At 41.4% G+C, this 18,644-nt stretch overlaps 1 protein-coding gene across 3 annotated transcripts in view; it reads left to right on the forward strand.

Annotated features, from left to right (window-relative positions):
- The window catches only part of pcsk5b (proprotein convertase subtilisin/kexin type 5b), a 90,539-nt gene that overhangs the window by 49,275 nt on the left and 22,620 nt on the right, over nucleotides 1–18,644 (forward strand). For all 3 annotated transcript variants that reach the window (XM_076890895.1, XM_014413997.4, XM_076890894.1), the window contains exons 12-19: nucleotides 3,905–4,093; nucleotides 7,874–8,010; nucleotides 8,482–8,601; nucleotides 8,824–8,926; nucleotides 12,119–12,312; nucleotides 14,761–14,845; nucleotides 17,327–17,430; nucleotides 17,552–17,690. In XM_076890895.1, the coding sequence (XP_076747010.1) occupies nucleotides 3,905–4,093; nucleotides 7,874–8,010; nucleotides 8,482–8,601; nucleotides 8,824–8,926; nucleotides 12,119–12,312; nucleotides 14,761–14,845; nucleotides 17,327–17,430; nucleotides 17,552–17,690 (1,071 nt within the window). The remainder of the gene's footprint in view (nucleotides 1–3,904; nucleotides 4,094–7,873; nucleotides 8,011–8,481; nucleotides 8,602–8,823; nucleotides 8,927–12,118; nucleotides 12,313–14,760; nucleotides 14,846–17,326; nucleotides 17,431–17,551; nucleotides 17,691–18,644) is intronic.

An 18,644-nucleotide genomic window follows, 5' to 3' on the forward strand; every position in this document is an offset into this window, starting at 1 on the left:
CAAGCCAGCCCATATGAGGCTTATGTAAAAGTCTAACTCCTGTTGGAGGCTGTTGTGTTAAGCAATCCTTACTGGTGGGTAATGAAGAAATATATGTGCTGTGAATGGGATTAAAGCATTGTTTTTGAACAGAAGTAACACTTCCATTAAGCCACAATAAGAAGAAAGTAAGCAATCACCAGAAACAAAAGGCGTTGTATTGTTTTTTGTTTTTTTTGCTTCTGAAGTGAAGGCAAAACAATCATAAAAGTTTTATCTGTGACACATTTTCAAATCTGGATTCGTCCCAAAAGGAGCGAAACGACCTCCTCCATAAACCCAAGAGTTTGTTTAAAAATAAAGAAAAGACGACAGCAGGCACACATGTGCAGTTAGTTTGCTGCCACATCTCTCTGGGCGTGTATTCTGTGCTTCTAGTGCAACTTGCGACATAAGTGCAGTCATCACCTCACTGCTGTGCTCCCACACACCCTCTGGCTGGCCCCTCTGACCACGTTTGGTAATGTCTGTCTGCAGCTGATCTCAGCACCACTTGGAGTATGCAGCAGGAAAACTGCATGATCCGAGTGCAATCAGACTGGTGGTAATCAGCCGTGCATCTGCTCGGTCCCAGCACGCACGGTTCAGCTATCTGTGCGGTGTCATAGAGCAGAGCTGTTCTGTCGGCTCCAGACTCCCCAGATGTTACCGCTGACCGCTTTCCAAATGGTCATCAAAACGGACATTCAGTGTGTTCACTGTTATTCGCTCCATCTAATCTGCTTCACCACCAACAGTTGTTTCTGTTTTGTACTTTATGTAAAAGTATTTGCGTCAATTAGCTGCTCAGACTTCCATTATGGAAACGCTCAGATAGAGATGAGGGACAATGGAAATGGAAAGATTATCGTAGATTATTTTCCTCTCCGCATTCAGGAAAATGTGTGCTGCTCATGTGCTGCTTTTAATTATAAATCGCCGTCGTTCCTTTCTTCACCGCTCTAACCGATGTGAGACAGATTAATTTAACGTACCAGCTCGGGTAATTTAAGCAGCATTTCTCAGCGGAAATCATCACTTTCATCTTGGTGGCCAGTGTTGGCCTTTTGCAAACACATCAGTCACAACAAATTGATGTTTTTTAGCAGTAATTAATAATCAGCAGACCAGCATTAATTACACGGTCTGAACAGCCAAAGCTGATTATTTTTATTAATGAAATAAGCCACTTTGTTACTGTTGTTCTCAATCAATTATCGAGCCAAATGCGAGGAAGTGTCGCTCCTGGAATCGCTTTTGATATCACGGGCTAGTTTGTAATTGCCTCGGGGCAATTTTACTGGCAAAGATGAACATCTGTACCGCATGGCTTCATAACTAGAAAATGTCGTGGTCGTGATTGCAACGCTTAAAACTGAATCTTTCAAAAAAGTTTCCAATATGGAAAGGTTCTCAGAGCATGTGCTGACGAACTGACCGGAGTCTTCACTAAAATCTTCAACCTTTCCTTGTCATCAAACACCGTCCCGCCCTGCCTCAAAACCTCCACCATCATCCCCATCGCCAATAAGACAGCTGTGGCCAGCCCAAATGACTACAGGCCTGTTGCACTTACGCCTGTAGTGATGAAGTGCTTTGAGAGACTGGTCTGTCAGCACATCAGGGCCGGTCTGCCTCCCACTCTGGACCCCCACCAATTTGCCTACAGGACAAATCGTTCCACCGAGGACGCTATCACCATAGCGCTCCACACTGCGCTGAGTCACCTGGAGCACCGAGGAAGCTATGTGAGAATGCTCTTTCTGGACTTCAGCTCAGCATTCAATCATATCATCCCGGAGATCCTGGTCCAGAAACTGTCTCACCTGGGACTCTCCACCCCCATCTGCCTCTGGATCAAGGACTTCCTGACAAATAGACCACAGTCTGTCAGACTCGGCCCCCACCGGTCCAGCACCATCACACTCAGCACCGGGTCTCCACAAGGATGTGTTTTGAGTCCCCTCCTGTTTACGCTCTACACATCCGACTGCTCCCCTACCCATCTCTCAAACACCATCATAAAGTTCGCGGATGACACCACAGTGGTTGGACTCATCTCAAGGGGGGATGAGTCGGACTACAGAGATGAGGTCAACAGACTGACTGAGTGGTGTTCAGTTAACAACCTCCAACTGAACACCACGAAAACTAAAGAACTTATCTTGGACTTCAGGAAGGGCAGAGCAGACCCGGCCCCACTTTACATTCACGGGAGCTGTGTGGAGAGGGTACACTCCATGAGGTTTCTGGGCGTGCAGATCTCTGATGATCTCTCCTGGACTGCAAATACTACAGCGGTGGTTAAAAAGGCCCAGCAGCGTCTCCACTTTCTGAGAGTGCTCAGGAGGAACAACCTGGAGGAGAGGCTGCTGGTGACATTTTACAGAGCCACCATAGAGAGCATCCTAACGTACGGCATAACAACATGGTATGCAGGGTGCTCAGCTGCAGACAGGAAAGTACTGCAGAGGGTCATCAACACAGCCCAGAAGATCACTGGCTGCTCTCTGCCCAGCCTGGAGGTCACTGCAAACTCTCGGTACCTCAGCAGAGCTGGCAATATCATCAAGGACCACTCTCACCCCAGCAACCAACTGTTTGAACTATTACCGTCAGGCCGACGGTACAGGTCACATAAAACCAGGACAAACAGATTCAGGGATAGCTTCTTTCCCAGAGCTATCACCGTAGTAAATAAGCACAAAAACAATTGAACCTATTCCATACCGTCACTGTCATTATATTATGCTGCTATTCATACTGTCATTATATTAATGCTGCTATCCTGTATATATTGTACATACTATTGTTTGAGTACTTACGATTGTTTTTTTTTTTGTACTTTTTATATTTTACATTTATATTTATTATTGAAACTTGCACCAAGGGAGTGGCACTCCAATTTCGTTGTACTCTGTACAATGACAATAAAGGCTATTCTATTCTATTCTATTCAATATATAATCAAACAACAGAACTCAATGGCTGTTCTCTCAACCCCCTCCAGCCTGCAAGAAATTATTTTAGTAACTCATTTTTGTAATGTTTTGAAGAAAGTGTAATGTTTTAGTTTCCAGTGAGTAAACGCTGCATGTAATCCATTGGCAGCAGTGAGCTGATGTGTTAAGTTGGCTCAGCTGCTCCATGTGTGACTCCTTTTCTCCAAAGTGTTGCGCTGGCAAGATGGTTTTCATTGTCCCCTCTTGTGGACTCGTCCAGGTTTTGGTGCTGTATCGCTGCTCTATTAAATCATAGCACAGATGTTATTCAAGGGGCCATTAGATGTTTATGTTGGCTGCTCGGTGAGCTTTCTGCTGCTGAGCCGTGCATAGCAGACCGAACAAATAATGTTCTTTGTCTTTCTTATCGTGTTCAGGTTCTTGGTTTCTTTGGCAGAGTGAGGTTCAAGAAATGAGAAATATTAATATGGACTTTTTTCTCTCTCTCTTTTTTTGCATGCCCTTTGGTTTTCGGAGGTTAAATCAAAAGAAGTGAAGTGAAACTTTATAATTACATTAATTGTGTCATGGCAATTAGAGCCGTATCGCTATGGAGACGGCCACAGTCTAAGGTTTAAAATGCCTCAGTTCATGTAGAGTGATATTGGGCAGATAAATCCTGCACATCCCTTGCAGAGAAAATAACTGTCAGTATGGTAAGAGAGACGCCACAGCTGCAAGTTTATATTATTATTTTATATATTGTGTATATTTTTTTATTGGAGCTTTTTTGTGATAGTGGTACTTGTTCACTGCTGTCCTTGCTGTGACCACATCATTTCCTCTGGGAATAACAAAGTTTTCTGATTCTGAAAAACTTAAAGTGGTTAAACTGTGCTGCAGCATGTTGGTTCTTTTGATGTTTACACTCTGTTTTCCTCCAGAACCATCCGTCCAGAGCACGTGGTTCGGTCCGTGTACAAGGCGACAGGATGCACTGACAACCCCAACCATCACGTGATCTACCTGGAGCATGTGGTCGTACGCATCACGATTACACACCCTCGCCGTGGGGACCTGTCAATCAACCTGACTTCACCCTCAGGGACAAAGTCTCAGCTGCTTGCCAACAGGTACAGAAGCTACTGTGAATGATTTTTTTCAAAGGTTCAGCTTCATGAACTTGAAATAAAAGATCACTTTTTTCACTTTCTTTTTATGTATTTTTTTTTAATTTAGTTTTTTTTTTAAAAAATGCATGCATGTGTATATTATACATTGCCAAACCAACGCCTTTGAGAATAATTTTTGGTAGCCCAGCGGGTTTGTGCCGTTCCATCTAAGGAAGAATAGCTGACCTTAATCTGTTTAATATTTGGGTTAGGGATTTATTTATAAAGCATATTGTCATGACAGAGGAGTCTAACAGGGGTTTATATGTTAGCGATAAATCTACATCGGTACCTAATAATTGCAATTCCTTCTGAAACTATATATATATATATATATATATATATATGTATATGTATATGTATATATATATGTATATATATAAAAACGTAATGTGCACCTCTTTAGAAATGTAATTACACAGTCCATAGGATCTGTGATTGGCCCATTCAGTACTGTAGGTTCCTCCTAAACATTTCCAGCTGCTGCTGCTTCTTCTGGTGTGATTTTTCAAACCAGCTTAAAGAGAGAAACTGCACCACAAACTTGTGTTTTGGTGGCTATACTTGCTCGTCATCTGCAAATATAAATCCTGGCAAGGGCATCGGGCACTTAGATGGTAAATAGCCTGTATTTATATAGCGCTTTGCTAGTCCCAAAGGACCCCAAAGCACTTTACACATCCAGTCATCCACCCATTCACACACACCTTCACACACTGGTGACGGCAAGCTACATTGTAGCCACAGCCACCCTGGGGCGCACTGACAGAGGCGAGGCTGCCAGACACTGGCGCCACCGGGCCCTCTGAGATATTACATGAATTTTAAGGGGTTATGTCAGGAAGGGCATCCTCCATAAAATCCCCCAAATAGAACATGTGGAGATATCTTGTGTGGTGATATCTTGTGAATAAGGAAGCAGCCGTAAGTTGCTGAGTCTACAACAATGCCAACTGTGACCCCGTCATCTTTAACAGGCTAAAAACCTTCTTTACTGTGTGCGACATCACAACAAAGGAGGCTCCAAAACTTCAGCCATAGGGAACCTAAAACGAGACACTGCAGTGCTCAGGGTCTTTGGCTGTATATCCTTTAGCTTTAGCTGTGTGGAGTAAATCAGATAAATGACACACTGGTGGAGATACTTTTTCTTCAAAGGAAAAGTTAGTAGCACTTCAAGAAAGAACTTCAAATAAGAAAGGAGGCCCTCTGAAGTTTAGAACAAGCTAAGTGTGATTGCATTACTCTCTTAAATTATTGTTATTTTTTTATATTTGAGCTCCAGAGGTTGGGCTGGATGCTTCTGTAGCCACTTGTCATCAAACTGAGTAATTTACGTGCTGTCGTTTTGAAGAAAACACAGAACAGTGCTGTGTTATTTCACAGAACATTATAAAAAATACCGGCACTGCCAAAAAAACTGTTAAACCTTTATAGAAGGTAGTTGATATCTATCAGTCAAGAATCAATCAGTCAGCTCCTAAGTAGGAATATAACCTTGCGGCTCATGCACTGAAATAGTGTTCTGAACAAGTTCGGGAGCTTAAAATAACCAATGAATGAATGCATAGGTAAGACGGCTTCCTTTGCACAGGCTTAAAATGGCTTTATTCCACTTATTCATTTTGCTTTAGCATAAAACACAGAGTAAACAATTTTGTGTATAAGCTATAGAAGCTATTAGCTTCTATAGCTTATACATCTGAGTCCTATAAGATCAACATAGCTTGAAGCTACGTTGAGCTTATAGGACTCAATTGTATAATTTAAACTCTTCAGAAAAAAACTTGCTCAATCCACCAGTTTTTCTGACTCATGCCTGCCACGTCCTTTCATATAGTTGCATGTTTATCTGAATATGTCCAAAGTCCACTTACTACAACCAAAGAGCATGCAGTTGAGTGCCACAACAGACAGGAACAGCTTGAAGTTTGTGTGGTGATGATGATGAGGGCTGCCAGTGCCAGAGTATTTCTATTAAAAAGAAAATTAATTTGAATATGAATGAAAATCAAATTAAACTCCTTACCTAACAGCAGTATCTGCAACTTCTATGGGCTGAAGTACACTGTTTCTGATCTTCAGTTATTAATTCTTTCATCTGTTTATTTTCTATTAAATTAATACCATCGCCGGACTTTAGGTCAGCTAAGACCTCTTTTTCATTGGTCTGCTGTGGAGTACTCCCCACAGTTTGTCTGGTTAATTTAGGAAAAATATGATCAACTGACAACAGATGGGAATGTGTTAAGATAATAAAAAAAATCATGTGGTTTATGTGAAAAACAGCTGCTCTCCCTTCAAAAAGCAAAGCAACCCTCAGCCCATCATACAGTCCTCATCACTTAACTGTAATATATTCATGGTTTTATCCCATCTTTGGTCGTTATTGTTGGCTCTAAGACCTCAAGCTGAAGCTTGGTGTTTACCATCTACAGTTTACCTGCAGTTGAACAGTGGCAAATATATCACTTCAATAGGAACACCCGCTCAGCCGCTTGTTAAAACAAATATCGAATATCAGGTAATCAAATGGCGACAACTGGGTGCATTTAGGCATGTATACAAGAGCAAGACGACCTGCTGAAGTTCAAATTGAACATCAGAATGGGGAATAAAGGTGCCTTTGACCGTAGCATGGTTGTTTGTGGCAGTCTGAGTATTTCAGAAACTGATCTGATCATCTGGAATTTTTCCCACGCAACCATCTCTAGGGCTTACAGAGAATGGTCTGAAAAAGAGAAAATATCCAGTGAGTGGGAGCTCTTTGAGAGAACTGCCTTCCTAAGGTCATAGGAAGGTAGCAGCAACTCGAATAACCGCTCGTTACAACCATAATATGCAGAAGGGCATCTGTGAATGTACAGCACATTGAACCTTGATGCATATGGGCTGCAGCAGCAGAAGACCACACTGTGTGCCACTACTGTCAGATAAAAATGGGAAATTGAAGCTGGATCAAAATAGGAAAGCAGTAGATTGGTCGGCAACATTTGGAAAAATGTTGCCTGATCTGATGAGTCTCAATTTCTCTTTGACTTAGAGTAGGGTCAGAATTTGGAATGCAAATGGATCATTCTGCTTTGTAATAATGGTTCAACCTCAGGTTCTTAACTTTGGACCCCTGGGTACCAACTGAGCATCATTTAAACACCACATGCCTATTGGTTTATGACCACAGCGTACCATCTATCCAGCTTACAACAGAATAATGTCACAAAGCATAAATCCTCTTGAACCAGTTTCTTCTATGTGACAGTGTATTAACTACACTCAAATGCCCTCAATGGTCCTCAATCCAACAGGACACCTTTGGCATGCGGTAGAACAAGAGATTCACATCAGTCAACCAATCAGCAGCATCTGTGTGATGCTATCAAGTCAGTATGGACCAATATCTCTAAGGAATGTTTCCAACAGCTTGTTGAATCTGTGCCACGATGGCAAAAGAAGGTCCAATCCAGTACTAGCAAGGTGTGACAAATAAAGTGGCCACTGAGTTTATGTTTACAACACTTTATCAACAGTTTTTGCTCATAAAAAGTGAATCAGCATCTTCCAACCAATCAGAATTCAGAGTTTTCACAGGTTTACTTAGCCTCTAGTAAATCTCAGTACTGTACACTGCGCATAGCTCATTAAAGGCTCTGATTGTTTGCTCTTGTATTTGCAGTGTTTGAAACACTTCCTCATCCGATAAGTGTCTGTGTGTTTGTAACTGTGTGTACTTCTGATGCACAGGTTGTTTGATCACTCCATGGAGGGTTTTAAGAACTGGGAGTTTATGACCACCCACTGCTGGGGAGAGAAGGCAGCTGGCGACTGGGTCCTAGAGATCTATGACTCACCTTCACAACTTCGCAGCCAGAAAGTGCCTGGTATGACAGTGTGAATAGTTTCTTTAACTGAATCATGTTGTATTCATTTTTTTTTTAACATTGATTTTTATGTTATGGCAACAGAAGAAGCAGAAGAGCCATTAACTTTCTCTGGAATAGGTAAAGTGCCATCAGGGCCATGCATGTTGCTCGGGAAGCCGTGAATTTTGTAACTGAAATTACCCACTAATTTACTGTCTCAGATGAAGAGTAGTAGGTTCTTAAAAGCTGTTACATCAGTCACTGTAATGCCATATAAACTACCTAGCTTTCCTTGGGTATCATTAAAACGTTTCGCGGTGGTTTCTGAAAATGCAGGGTGTAAAAATGTAGTCGGGTTTATAGTGTGACCTGATTATACCAGTAACTCTACAATATAAATATGAGAACACCCCAATTTACCCACCGCAAGGAGATAACGAAATACCTCTATTTAGGATAACTTTTATAAATGTCATCTTGTCTTTTCAGGCAAGCTAAAGGAGTGGTCACTGGTGCTGTATGGCACCTCTGTGCACCCGTACTCAACTGGGCACATAGATAAGCCTCAGTTTGCAGACCTTGATGAGGAATTCCCAGAGGAGTACCCTGGTAAGTGATAAATCCATTGCCGCCCACAGCAGGGTTGGTGACAATAGCAGCCTTTAGTAACATATTTGTCATTGCCTTTTTTTACTTCCCTGCTGTTGTGTCAAAATATTAGTATTGTAGTTTGTGATTTAAGGGTACTTTTGAAGTGCAATCAGTTAAAATAGATCATTTTAAGAGGCTATAAGACTTGAAACCCCTTTTTCTTTCTGTATTTGAATCCAGGCCCCTGTGACTCTGAATGCAGTGAGAATGGCTGTTGGGGTCCTGGACCCCACCACTGCATTAACTGCCTTCATTACTTCCTCAAGTTCAAGAACAACACCAGGTCAGACTGCTTTAGATTGTCAGAAGTTATATTGCTCCTTGAGTGTATACATCTACTCAAAATCAAACCTTCAGAATCGAACTGTATCACTCTTTGTTTTACGCCACTTGACTTTCTGCCAGAAAAGCTTTACAGGGTGTGCTTTAGCCTTGTGTAGTACTGGCTCATCACAGCAAGAAGGTCCTGGGTCCAGAATAGGGATTTACTTTTTGTGTTGACTCTGTTGCTGTCCCCCTCCACATGTAGGTTTTCTCTGGGTACTCCAGCTTTCTCCCACAGTGCAAACACATGCATCACGTGGCATTTCTAAATTAGCTAAGGTGTCAATCTGGGTGTAAATGATTGTCTGTCTGTTAGGACAGTAGAGTCCTTGCAATTTGGAAAAAAATGGATGACTGCAGAGTCAGCCGTATTCGACTGCAGTCACTCTCAGGCAAATTGGTGAAGGTTTGCAAATACTTTGCTACATGTTGCAGTAAGTCTCCACCGATGAGTGTAACATGTCCACACGTGTCTCTTTGCACTCACGGATTCGACCCAAGTGGTTGCCATCTAGTTATAGTCTGGTTATACATTCTCCTTAAATGTGAAAGAACCCTGGTTCGAGACCGGGAGGAAACAAGAACCCAGCCTCAGTGACTTCACGGGCTTGTATGCTCCTAGTGCCAGACCCAAGCACAGATAAATGAGAGTATCGAGGGTGGAAGGCCAGCCACTATAAAATCTGTGCTAAGTCAGACGTATCGAACTATCCACTGTGGCAACAACCTCATGCTAAATAGGAGAGCAGTGGAAAAGTGCCTTACTGTTGGGTTTTCTTCTTAGATTTTTTTTTTAACAAAGAAGATAAAAGATTTCAACACATGAATAAACAAAACTAATCACAGACTAAAAAACAAATGATTGAATGATTGTCCTGGCAAAACTTTTATTCCTTTATGTTCTTCGTTGTAGAATTAGGAGCTAGAACTACTTGGATCAGCTATGACCCACAATGCCAAAAAAAATCTTGTTTAATGAACTCCAACAGAGCCATTTGAGCCATCTCCTTTGTTAATTTAAAGGCAACACATGGAAAAACCATGTCTGGCCCAGCAGTTGCTTCGTCTTTTGATCGTTTTTAGGAGTAAGAGGTCCAATGAGCAGACGGATCAATATTAGCTGAGGGGCTTTCAATCAGATAGTTTTCCAAAGGTAAAGTGAACATTGGTGCATACAAATCCCTCGATCTGTAGACTTAACCAGCCGAAGGCAACATTTCAGTTGTTTACATACCTCAGAGAAACATCTGTTCGCCAGCCTGTTTTGTGTGATTGGGTTTGATCATTAGGAAACCTTTTATTTATTTATTTTCATGTGAATCCAGAAAAAGAGTGTTTCTACGTTTTGACAAGTAAATCTGAGAGAGAAAAACAAGAACTGAGAACTGGCTACTGAGTTTTTGGAAGCTTTGCATTGCACTGTGCTTTATATAAGGAGACTGTTACATGGTGAGTTTGGAAACTTTCCTGATGGTGGCCTGATTAATTACACCACGTCAGTCTGATAAGAGAAACGCTGTCAGTCACGGTGTGTCCTGTTTGTCCTTTCCCCTTCTTAATTGTGTGTATACAAGCCCGTGTGTGACTGTAAATTTGTGCATGTGTCTACATTTTGTGCTTGCCCCCCGGGATCAAAGTCTGTAGTAATTGCCTTTGTGTCGGCCTGTCTCTGGTCTAATAAAAGACAGGCCGATGCAGGTGCATGAGAATGTGCAAGCTTAGGTGCTGCCTTATCATTAGCTCACTTTAGAGGTGTGCTGCCCTTTTCTGCCACCACAGGGAGCAATTGATGAATGAAGATTGGAGGAAGGAGGGGTGGCAGCAGCGTCTAGTCATCAGATAATTACATCCCTACATGCGTGTTTGATGCTTCACATACACCAAAGGATGTGGGGGTCTTTGGAATTTCTTTTTATGTATTTTTGAGTTTGATTCTCAGGGTAAACTATCAGCTTGTAAATAGTAATCGATTACATTTTAAAAACATTTTCTTAGGTTCTGAGAGAACTATCGGTGTTTGTTGAGGGATAATAATATGCAAATATTTGTAACCGTTTATAAAGTACACATTTGAATTTAGATCTGTTAGCTTTGTTGGCATGTACAGGGGGCCAACATTTTGAATGCGCACCCTTCTGGCTTTCCAAATTTCTTGCCTAAATTCAGGTTTGAATTTCAAAGTTCCCTTCTATTGTCTTCTACATGTTTAATCAGTGTGTCGGAGACAAAATAAGGTTTGAAGTTTTAATTGGTGTCCTGGGTTTAGAGGTTACACTACAGTACATGCTGTTGTTACAAAAGATATTTTTTTCTTTTTATATAACCATTTCAGCAAACCAGGCATGTATTTAAGTTGGAGGATAAAAGCATGTCTTTTGTACTTACACACGTGCAGTGTGTGTCTTTTGGCAGAAGGTGCACGCTTGTGTGTGCGTTTTTTTTTTTTGTTTTTTTTTTTGCTCTTTAGCTCTATGGAGGTCATTACTTCAGGATGTGAGCTCGGGTTAAAATGATGGGGTGCTAAGGAGCTGTGAAGTTATTCAGTAGATGTTGGCCTGTTCGTTGTGTAAAACCTGCACGCACACATTTATTTTTGCATTACTTCACAGATATTTTATTGCATTTTAGATCATATTTGCTGCAGAGATTATGTATTTATTTATTTTTTACATTTCGGTCTTTGGTTTTGATTTGGTCTTCACTGGTCTGCTGCTGAAGAACGCTGTCCTTCAGAGGAAACTACAGCCTCAATAAATCTTTAAGAAAAATGTGCTATAGATTTTTTTTTTTACATGCTTTCATGACACCTTTTTTTCCATTCTTCATTTTTTTTATACTAAGTCTTCCTGTTTTGTATCCAAAGAAGTTCTTTAAAAAAAAAGCTTTGATGTTTTGAGCTCCACCTGAGTGTTAAACTTGCATAAACATGTTTCCGAGTGTAACTGTTCACTTATTTTGCGCAGCGTTGACTAATCAATCTGAAAATTACAACCTTTGTATAAGGTTGTAATTTTTTCTTTCCCTCACCTTTTTTTTGTTGTCTTTATATTTGTCTTCAAAACCTCCAAAATGACATGTTCCATCTCAAGGAGGTTATCCTAATGCTCTAAATGTAAATACTTTTCCTGTCTTCAATGACTTTTCTTTCCAGGATGTGTGTATCGGAGTGCCCCAGTGGATTTTTCCGTGATGATAGGAAACGTTGCAAGAAGTGCTCCTCCTCTTGTGAGACCTGTGTTGGTAGTCGTAGTGACCAGTGCACCACATGCAGGAGTGGTTTTAACCTCATCGAGGGCTCCCACACGTGCGTCGCCAACTGTCCTGACGGCTTCTACCTCGACAGCGGTAGGTTTCCCCGCAGGTCACACCGGGTTTGTCATGGCTAACCTCTGGGTCTGAAAAGTAAAGCTACTGCAGAAGTGCCATATCCTGCATATTTTTTGACACCCAACAGGGGGCGACTCCCTAAGTAAAAAAACATCCCGACGGGTTTATGGTCTCAGTCGCTAGTTTTAGATTTTATTTAAGAAAACACATTGTTTGTTTCGTAGAATAATAATGGATTGGATTTATATAGCGCTTTTCGGGGCCCTCAAAGCGCTTTACAATTCCACTATTCATTCACTCTCACATTCACACACTGGTGGAGGCAGCTACAGTTGTAGCCACAGCTGCCCTGGGGCAGACTGACAGAAGCGAGGCTGCCATATCGCGCCATCGGCCACTCTGGCCAACACCAGTAGGCGGCAGGTGAAGTGTCTTGCCCAAGGACACAACGACCGAGACTGTCCGAGCCGGGGCTTGAACCGGCAACCTTCCGGTTACAAGACAAACTGCCAACTCTTTGAGCCACGAACGCCCCGAATAAACATTAGAGTAACATAAACGAGAAGCAGGGAATGTGTTATAATATATTACTGTTTCTCACTCAGATCTATGCTTCACTCGGTTTCAAAACGTCAGGTTTTTTTAAACCAATTAGTCACATCACGGTGGCTGTGCATTTCTTATTTACAGGCTGTCACACAGTTTTGTTATAAGTTTCTTGGGACTTCAGTTGTGTTTCTGTTGTGCACTTGTTTTCTTAAAATGCCAAAATCTCACTGTTATTCTCCGTGTCCACTGCACAATCATCTGTGCCTGAAGTTCCTTAGATTACGACTGTAGAGAAATACACTGCCATTTGTAAATGGTGGAGGAGGTTTCTAAAAACCTCCACCCTTAGCAGTAACTATCACCAGTCTGCTTTCATTCACCACACCAGAATGATGCCATTGTACCCTTGAGGTAATGTCTAGCCGCTTGTTTATTGTAATGCACTTGCTGATTCAAGCTGAACTGAAAAGTTTGTGGTAGTGAACCGTTTGGCTACGTCAAATTAAAGTGGAATAAAACGTGAAATAAAGCAGATCTGCAGGAAGATTATGCTTGGATTAGGTTTACAATCATTTTTCCTTTCTTTTTTTTCTTCCTGTGTTAAATTCTGGCATGTAAAGTATTCAGTAGTGCAGTAGTATTCACAGAAAGTATGCGCTTTACGGGTTCAGAATTTTTGCCAGTGTTTTTTTTTGTTTTTTTTTTTGTTAATAAAAACAAACCAGAAATGAGAGACTGACACTATGTATATATTATAATTATGTCTTTGTATTTGCCAGGATAGTGTGTAAGCCCTGGCAGCTCTGAGAGTCTCTGGCAGCAGATCTGAGATATTCTGATGCAAGTTTAATCATAACATTTTAACAGGCCAAGATGTAGTGGGTACATTTTCCCTTTTGGAATGGCAGCATAGCCGAGGGTTTTTTGGTTGTTGTTGTTTTTTTTAAATAAGAAAACTGGAGTTTATTTTCTTTTTAACATTCTGACAGCAACGTTGACATTATTTTGTTACCATATCACGGATAAACCAATGTAAGCTAGGCTCGCTGTGCTATTGATGTTAAAATTAGTGCATATATACTAAATGACAAAGCGTTTGACCAGGATTGTACTATTTATTGTGGTTTCACTAAATCTTTTCTAATCATTAATCATTTTGTGAATTGTTTAAAATGCAAAAATATTCAAGAAACCCTGATATAACATGGAGAAGGGTAGAAATCAGCAGCAGATGGTTTTTATACCCATTTTAAAAACCCTACAATTTCTAAAGAATTTATATTGATTGATGAGCCAAATTACACTCTAATGTTCACCTACAGCTCTGAGCCAAAATGCCACAACAACATATCGTCCAACCTTTCTTGGAAACCAGTCCGTAGCCTGCTCATGTCCTTCCTTCATCCTGTAAGGATTCCTAAAAATCCAAAAAATCCAACCAGCATTCTTACTGACAGTCTCCTCGTCCTTTCAGGGAATGATAAAACATGTTATTAGCATAACTTTTTGGCAATCACCATTGCTACAGAGGAGTCCATGTGCTTTGTGTCAAAGCGTGTCATTGACTTTAGTCTGCCTTTTGAAATATTCATCCAGATTCCCATCCTCCCTCAACACTATAATCTTCTTTCAGCCCCACAGAACCTTTCACCCCTCATCTCGCTATCTCGATTTCCTCCTCTTTTTTTTTTTTTCCTTTTTTGTCCTTTTTGCCTCTTCTTCTCAATATTCTCTCATAACTTTACTCGCTGGTCTTCCTCACACATTCGACTCCAACTGATACTCTTCATCACTCTTTCCCCTCTATTCCCCTGCTGTTTTTTTTTTTTTTTTTTTTTTTTTTTTTTTTTTAAATGCAACCAGACTTCTGGTTCCTATTATGTGCTGTGTATGACTCGCGCACTGTGTGTCTTCCAGATTCCAACATTTTTAGGCGATGTCAGGAGAACTGTAAGAAGTGTACAGCCTCCAATATCTGCACAGAATGTAAACCTGGGATGAGGTAAGATGGGTGCCACGTTGAGCAATTCCTGACTAGAGTCACTGATTATAGTTTAAAGCATTAATCATTTTCACAAACAGCACAGCCTTGAACTTTTTTAGTCATCACGTGAAAGAGGTGCATATGAAAAGTCAATGTAGCACTGTGCAAAATGTGTTCGTGTTAGACCACCCACCATTCCTTTACGTCTTGCTTTCTCACTCATTATCAGTCCAGGCCTTGTACTGACCATTTTCAGAAGAATGATTGTTGTTGTTGTTTAAAGCCACCTAATATTGACCTATGAGCAGTGATGGGAATAACGGCGTTACAAGTAACGGCGTTACAAGTCGATCCGTCTACTGTTTACTGTAGCCTCATTGGAATTGGTCTGAGTGGAAGGGTGGCTGTCAAGAAGCCAAGTTTTTTAACCAGCCAGGTATGACATATTACACAAGAACTGGATTCGAAATCAGTGGTTTATGGGGTGATGAATCCAATTAACTTTTTGCTTCAGATTGTTGCCAATATGTATGGAGGATGCCTAGAGAGAGGTAGGACACAAATGTCTACAGCCATCTATAAAACATGGTGACATTGATGCATTTTCATTGCTGGAGATCTTATCAAAACTGATTTAATTTCAAACATGGACTAGCATCAGATTTTGACTCACAATGCAATACGAAGTGTAAAGCATCTAATTGGCAGTAAATGTATTTTTCAGCATGACAATGATCCCAAACACACTGCCAGTGCAGTAAAAGGTTAGCTGTGTAGAGAAAAACACAGTAATGAAACAGTATGGGATCATCTCGACAGAGAATAGAACAAATGCCAGCCAACATCCAAAGAAGAGCTTTAAATGTCCTTCAAGAAACCAGGAGAACTATTCCTAAAAACGACTTAAATTACAAGAAATCCTGCCTTGCGTTTTTCGTGACGGTTGTGCTTTGGCTGTAAGATGTTGGGCAGTAGGAGAGTGTTGTGATGTTTTGTGAGAATCTCTGACAATCAGATGTGAACATCAACTTCTTTTAGAAAATGGTCAGTTGCATGACGGTCAGAAAGTAAACAGGACTCAACTTCTGTCTTAAGTGCTTTTAAATTATCATCTGACTAATCAGGTTTTAATGTATGAGGTACTGCAACAGGAAAAGATTGGTCTGAAAACCTCCAAATTTTGCCCCTCATTGCAAACAGTTGGATGTTTTTTGTCACCATCGTTGAGTCTGTTTATATAACATTCACATTTAAATGTGGTCAGAAAATCGTACAAACTAGCTGGTCTCAAACACACTGCTCAGTTAAAGCTTTTTCACCCGTTCTTACACTCTTGCTCAGTGATGCTTCAACAGGAACAGCCACTGAACTGCTGTGATTATTGGACAACTCGCTTTAACTCCTGAACCGCAAGTGGGTTGTGGTTCATTATACATGGACCGCTTCTACAATATGTATCATATGAAGGGCTTTGTGCTTTGATAAGCCTTGAACATAAAATTTGACGTAGATTTCCCCCCCCCCAAATATCACTGTTGTGGTTCCAGGATAAAAACCTTTTGTGCTCATTGACTGTAATGTTGCAGAAGTGCTGCCATTTTATTCCAGAACATTGTATACTTTGTGGTTTGTACAGTGAACCGGTGAAACGAGGGTTTCCCAACTTTTATCCACTTGGGATCCATATTGAGTAAACTGATAGTTATCCAGTGTGGTCAGTGGCTTATTAAAGCCCACATATGCTTGTGTAATGTGGAGACCCAAAGGAAGAGGATCTGTTTTGCGTTGTAATCCTTACTTTGAAGAGGCTATGATCTGAACCGTTTACCCAGCCATTGAGACATGGTTCAGTTCATCATTTGGCCACTTCCACAGGAGCCTCTTCAAAATGACCCAGCTGCATTTGACCTGACTGAGGATAGTTTCTAAAGTGCTGGAATTCCAGCTAGGTCAGGAAAGAAACACTTGTGAAGTGTTTAAACATACTGTGGTCTTGAACCCAACTTTTAAGTGCATAGTGTTGCCAGAGGTGGAGGTGGGGAGGGACACTTGTAGGCCATAATTTCCTCTGAACGCCTCAGAGACCACAGAAACACACACATACACGCGCAGACACACACAGTCTCTCCTCTTCCACTTAGTCCACCATTAATGCTCAGTTAGGAGTCGGAGAGGAAGACGGGACCAGACGAAATTGTTTCTGGGAAACCTAAGCTAACGCGGACCAGCTGTTTTTCAGCTTAGCAAAGCTCACCAACCTGTCCTCACTGCGACTCCACAGAGCCGACTTTGTAACCTCCAAACCTGCTACATATCTGACCTCTTCTCCACCATCTGCCACCTTTAAAATCAATGCAAAAGTCAGAAGCATGTTGTTTTGATGCACACTGCATCCACACAAAGGAAAACATGAGGCTTTTTAATGTCCGGTGATTTTACTGCAGGATGTTCTGGTTTTACTTTAAAGTTACGAGTGCCTTGTTTCGCTTCACTTTCCAGCCTTCAGGCAAACAAGTGTCAGATGACCTGTGACGCCGGGACTTACTACAACGGCCACAGAAGGACCTGCGAACCATGTCACCGGGCCTGTGCCACCTGCGCAGGTAGGAAGCAATGCTTGCAGGATTACATTTGTAATGTGCAGTAAATCTGTGCGTTTTAAAGACACGATCAACATTTTCTATTCGCCAGTGTAACGCTCAAAAATGCATTTGTGTCTTGCAGGCACAGGAGTCGAGGCGTGCACAAAGTGTGCGGACGGCTACTTACTTGAGGATTGGCGGTGTGTTTTAACATGCAGTCCTAGCTACTACCTGTCAGAGCAGACCTCAGACAACGGGCAGGTGCAGAGGTCCTGTAAGAAGTGAGTCAGCACACCTGCCAACACCTCTACGCCACGGTGAAAAGGGGTGGTGTGGGGGGACGACTTTCCAGTCTGTAGAGATAAACAAGGAAGTTTCTTTTGCTAGTGCAAGTGCAAATTTCCAACTTAAACCTAACTTTAGCCTCCGCTGTTATTTTCTTATTTCTCTCCCTGCTCTGTGCATTTCTGGTTTCTGAGCTGGCAGCCTGAAGATGGGCACCTACATCTGATGAAATCAAAACTCTGCTGCACTACACCTGTATTTAAAAATTCAAACGGGGTAATTCAGCAAAATTGCAATCAGTCACTGATGACAGTAAAAGTAAATGAGAACAGAAAGCCTGCAATGAAGGACTTCCCAGTAAACCACAGTCACAGAGCCAGTCAGCGCTGACATTTGGTGCCGTCATTGTTTTGTTGTCTTTAAGCTGTGTGAGCTTTTCCCACAGACGGCTCTGTTGAGTCACCCTTCGCTAATGTTAACCTGAATGAGGACGGAAAGAACACGTAAACATAATCATATCCCCATGATTGACAATGGTTTGATGACTACTTTGCTAGTTGAAACTCATCCACAGCGTCAGACATCTTGTCTGTTCCTCTTATGGCCTTACCTCCCTGCTATGTTCCCTTCCCGTCTTGAATTATTTATTGCCCACTTGACCCTTTTACCGTACTGGATTCCTTCATGCTCAGCTTCAGATTTGTCTCAGAAAGTGATGTTTTCACACTAGCGGGATGATAAATGTGATAACTGTGTCTAACACTTGCTCCTAAAGGATTGCTTCAGGTATCTTCTCCTCCAGATTTTCTGTGTTCAGAAATTTGGCACATTTGCAGACACCGCTCACCAGCAGAAACCGAATAGGCCAATAATATTACATATAAGAAAAGTAAGAGAATAAATAAGAGAGTCTACATAAATTACAGCTTTTTTTCCATTTTTGTAAAGGT

The sequence above is a fragment of the Maylandia zebra genome, linkage group LG12 (genome assembly GCF_041146795.1).
Source record: "Maylandia zebra isolate NMK-2024a linkage group LG12, Mzebra_GT3a, whole genome shotgun sequence".
NCBI lineage: Eukaryota > Metazoa > Chordata > Actinopteri > Cichliformes > Cichlidae > Maylandia > Maylandia zebra.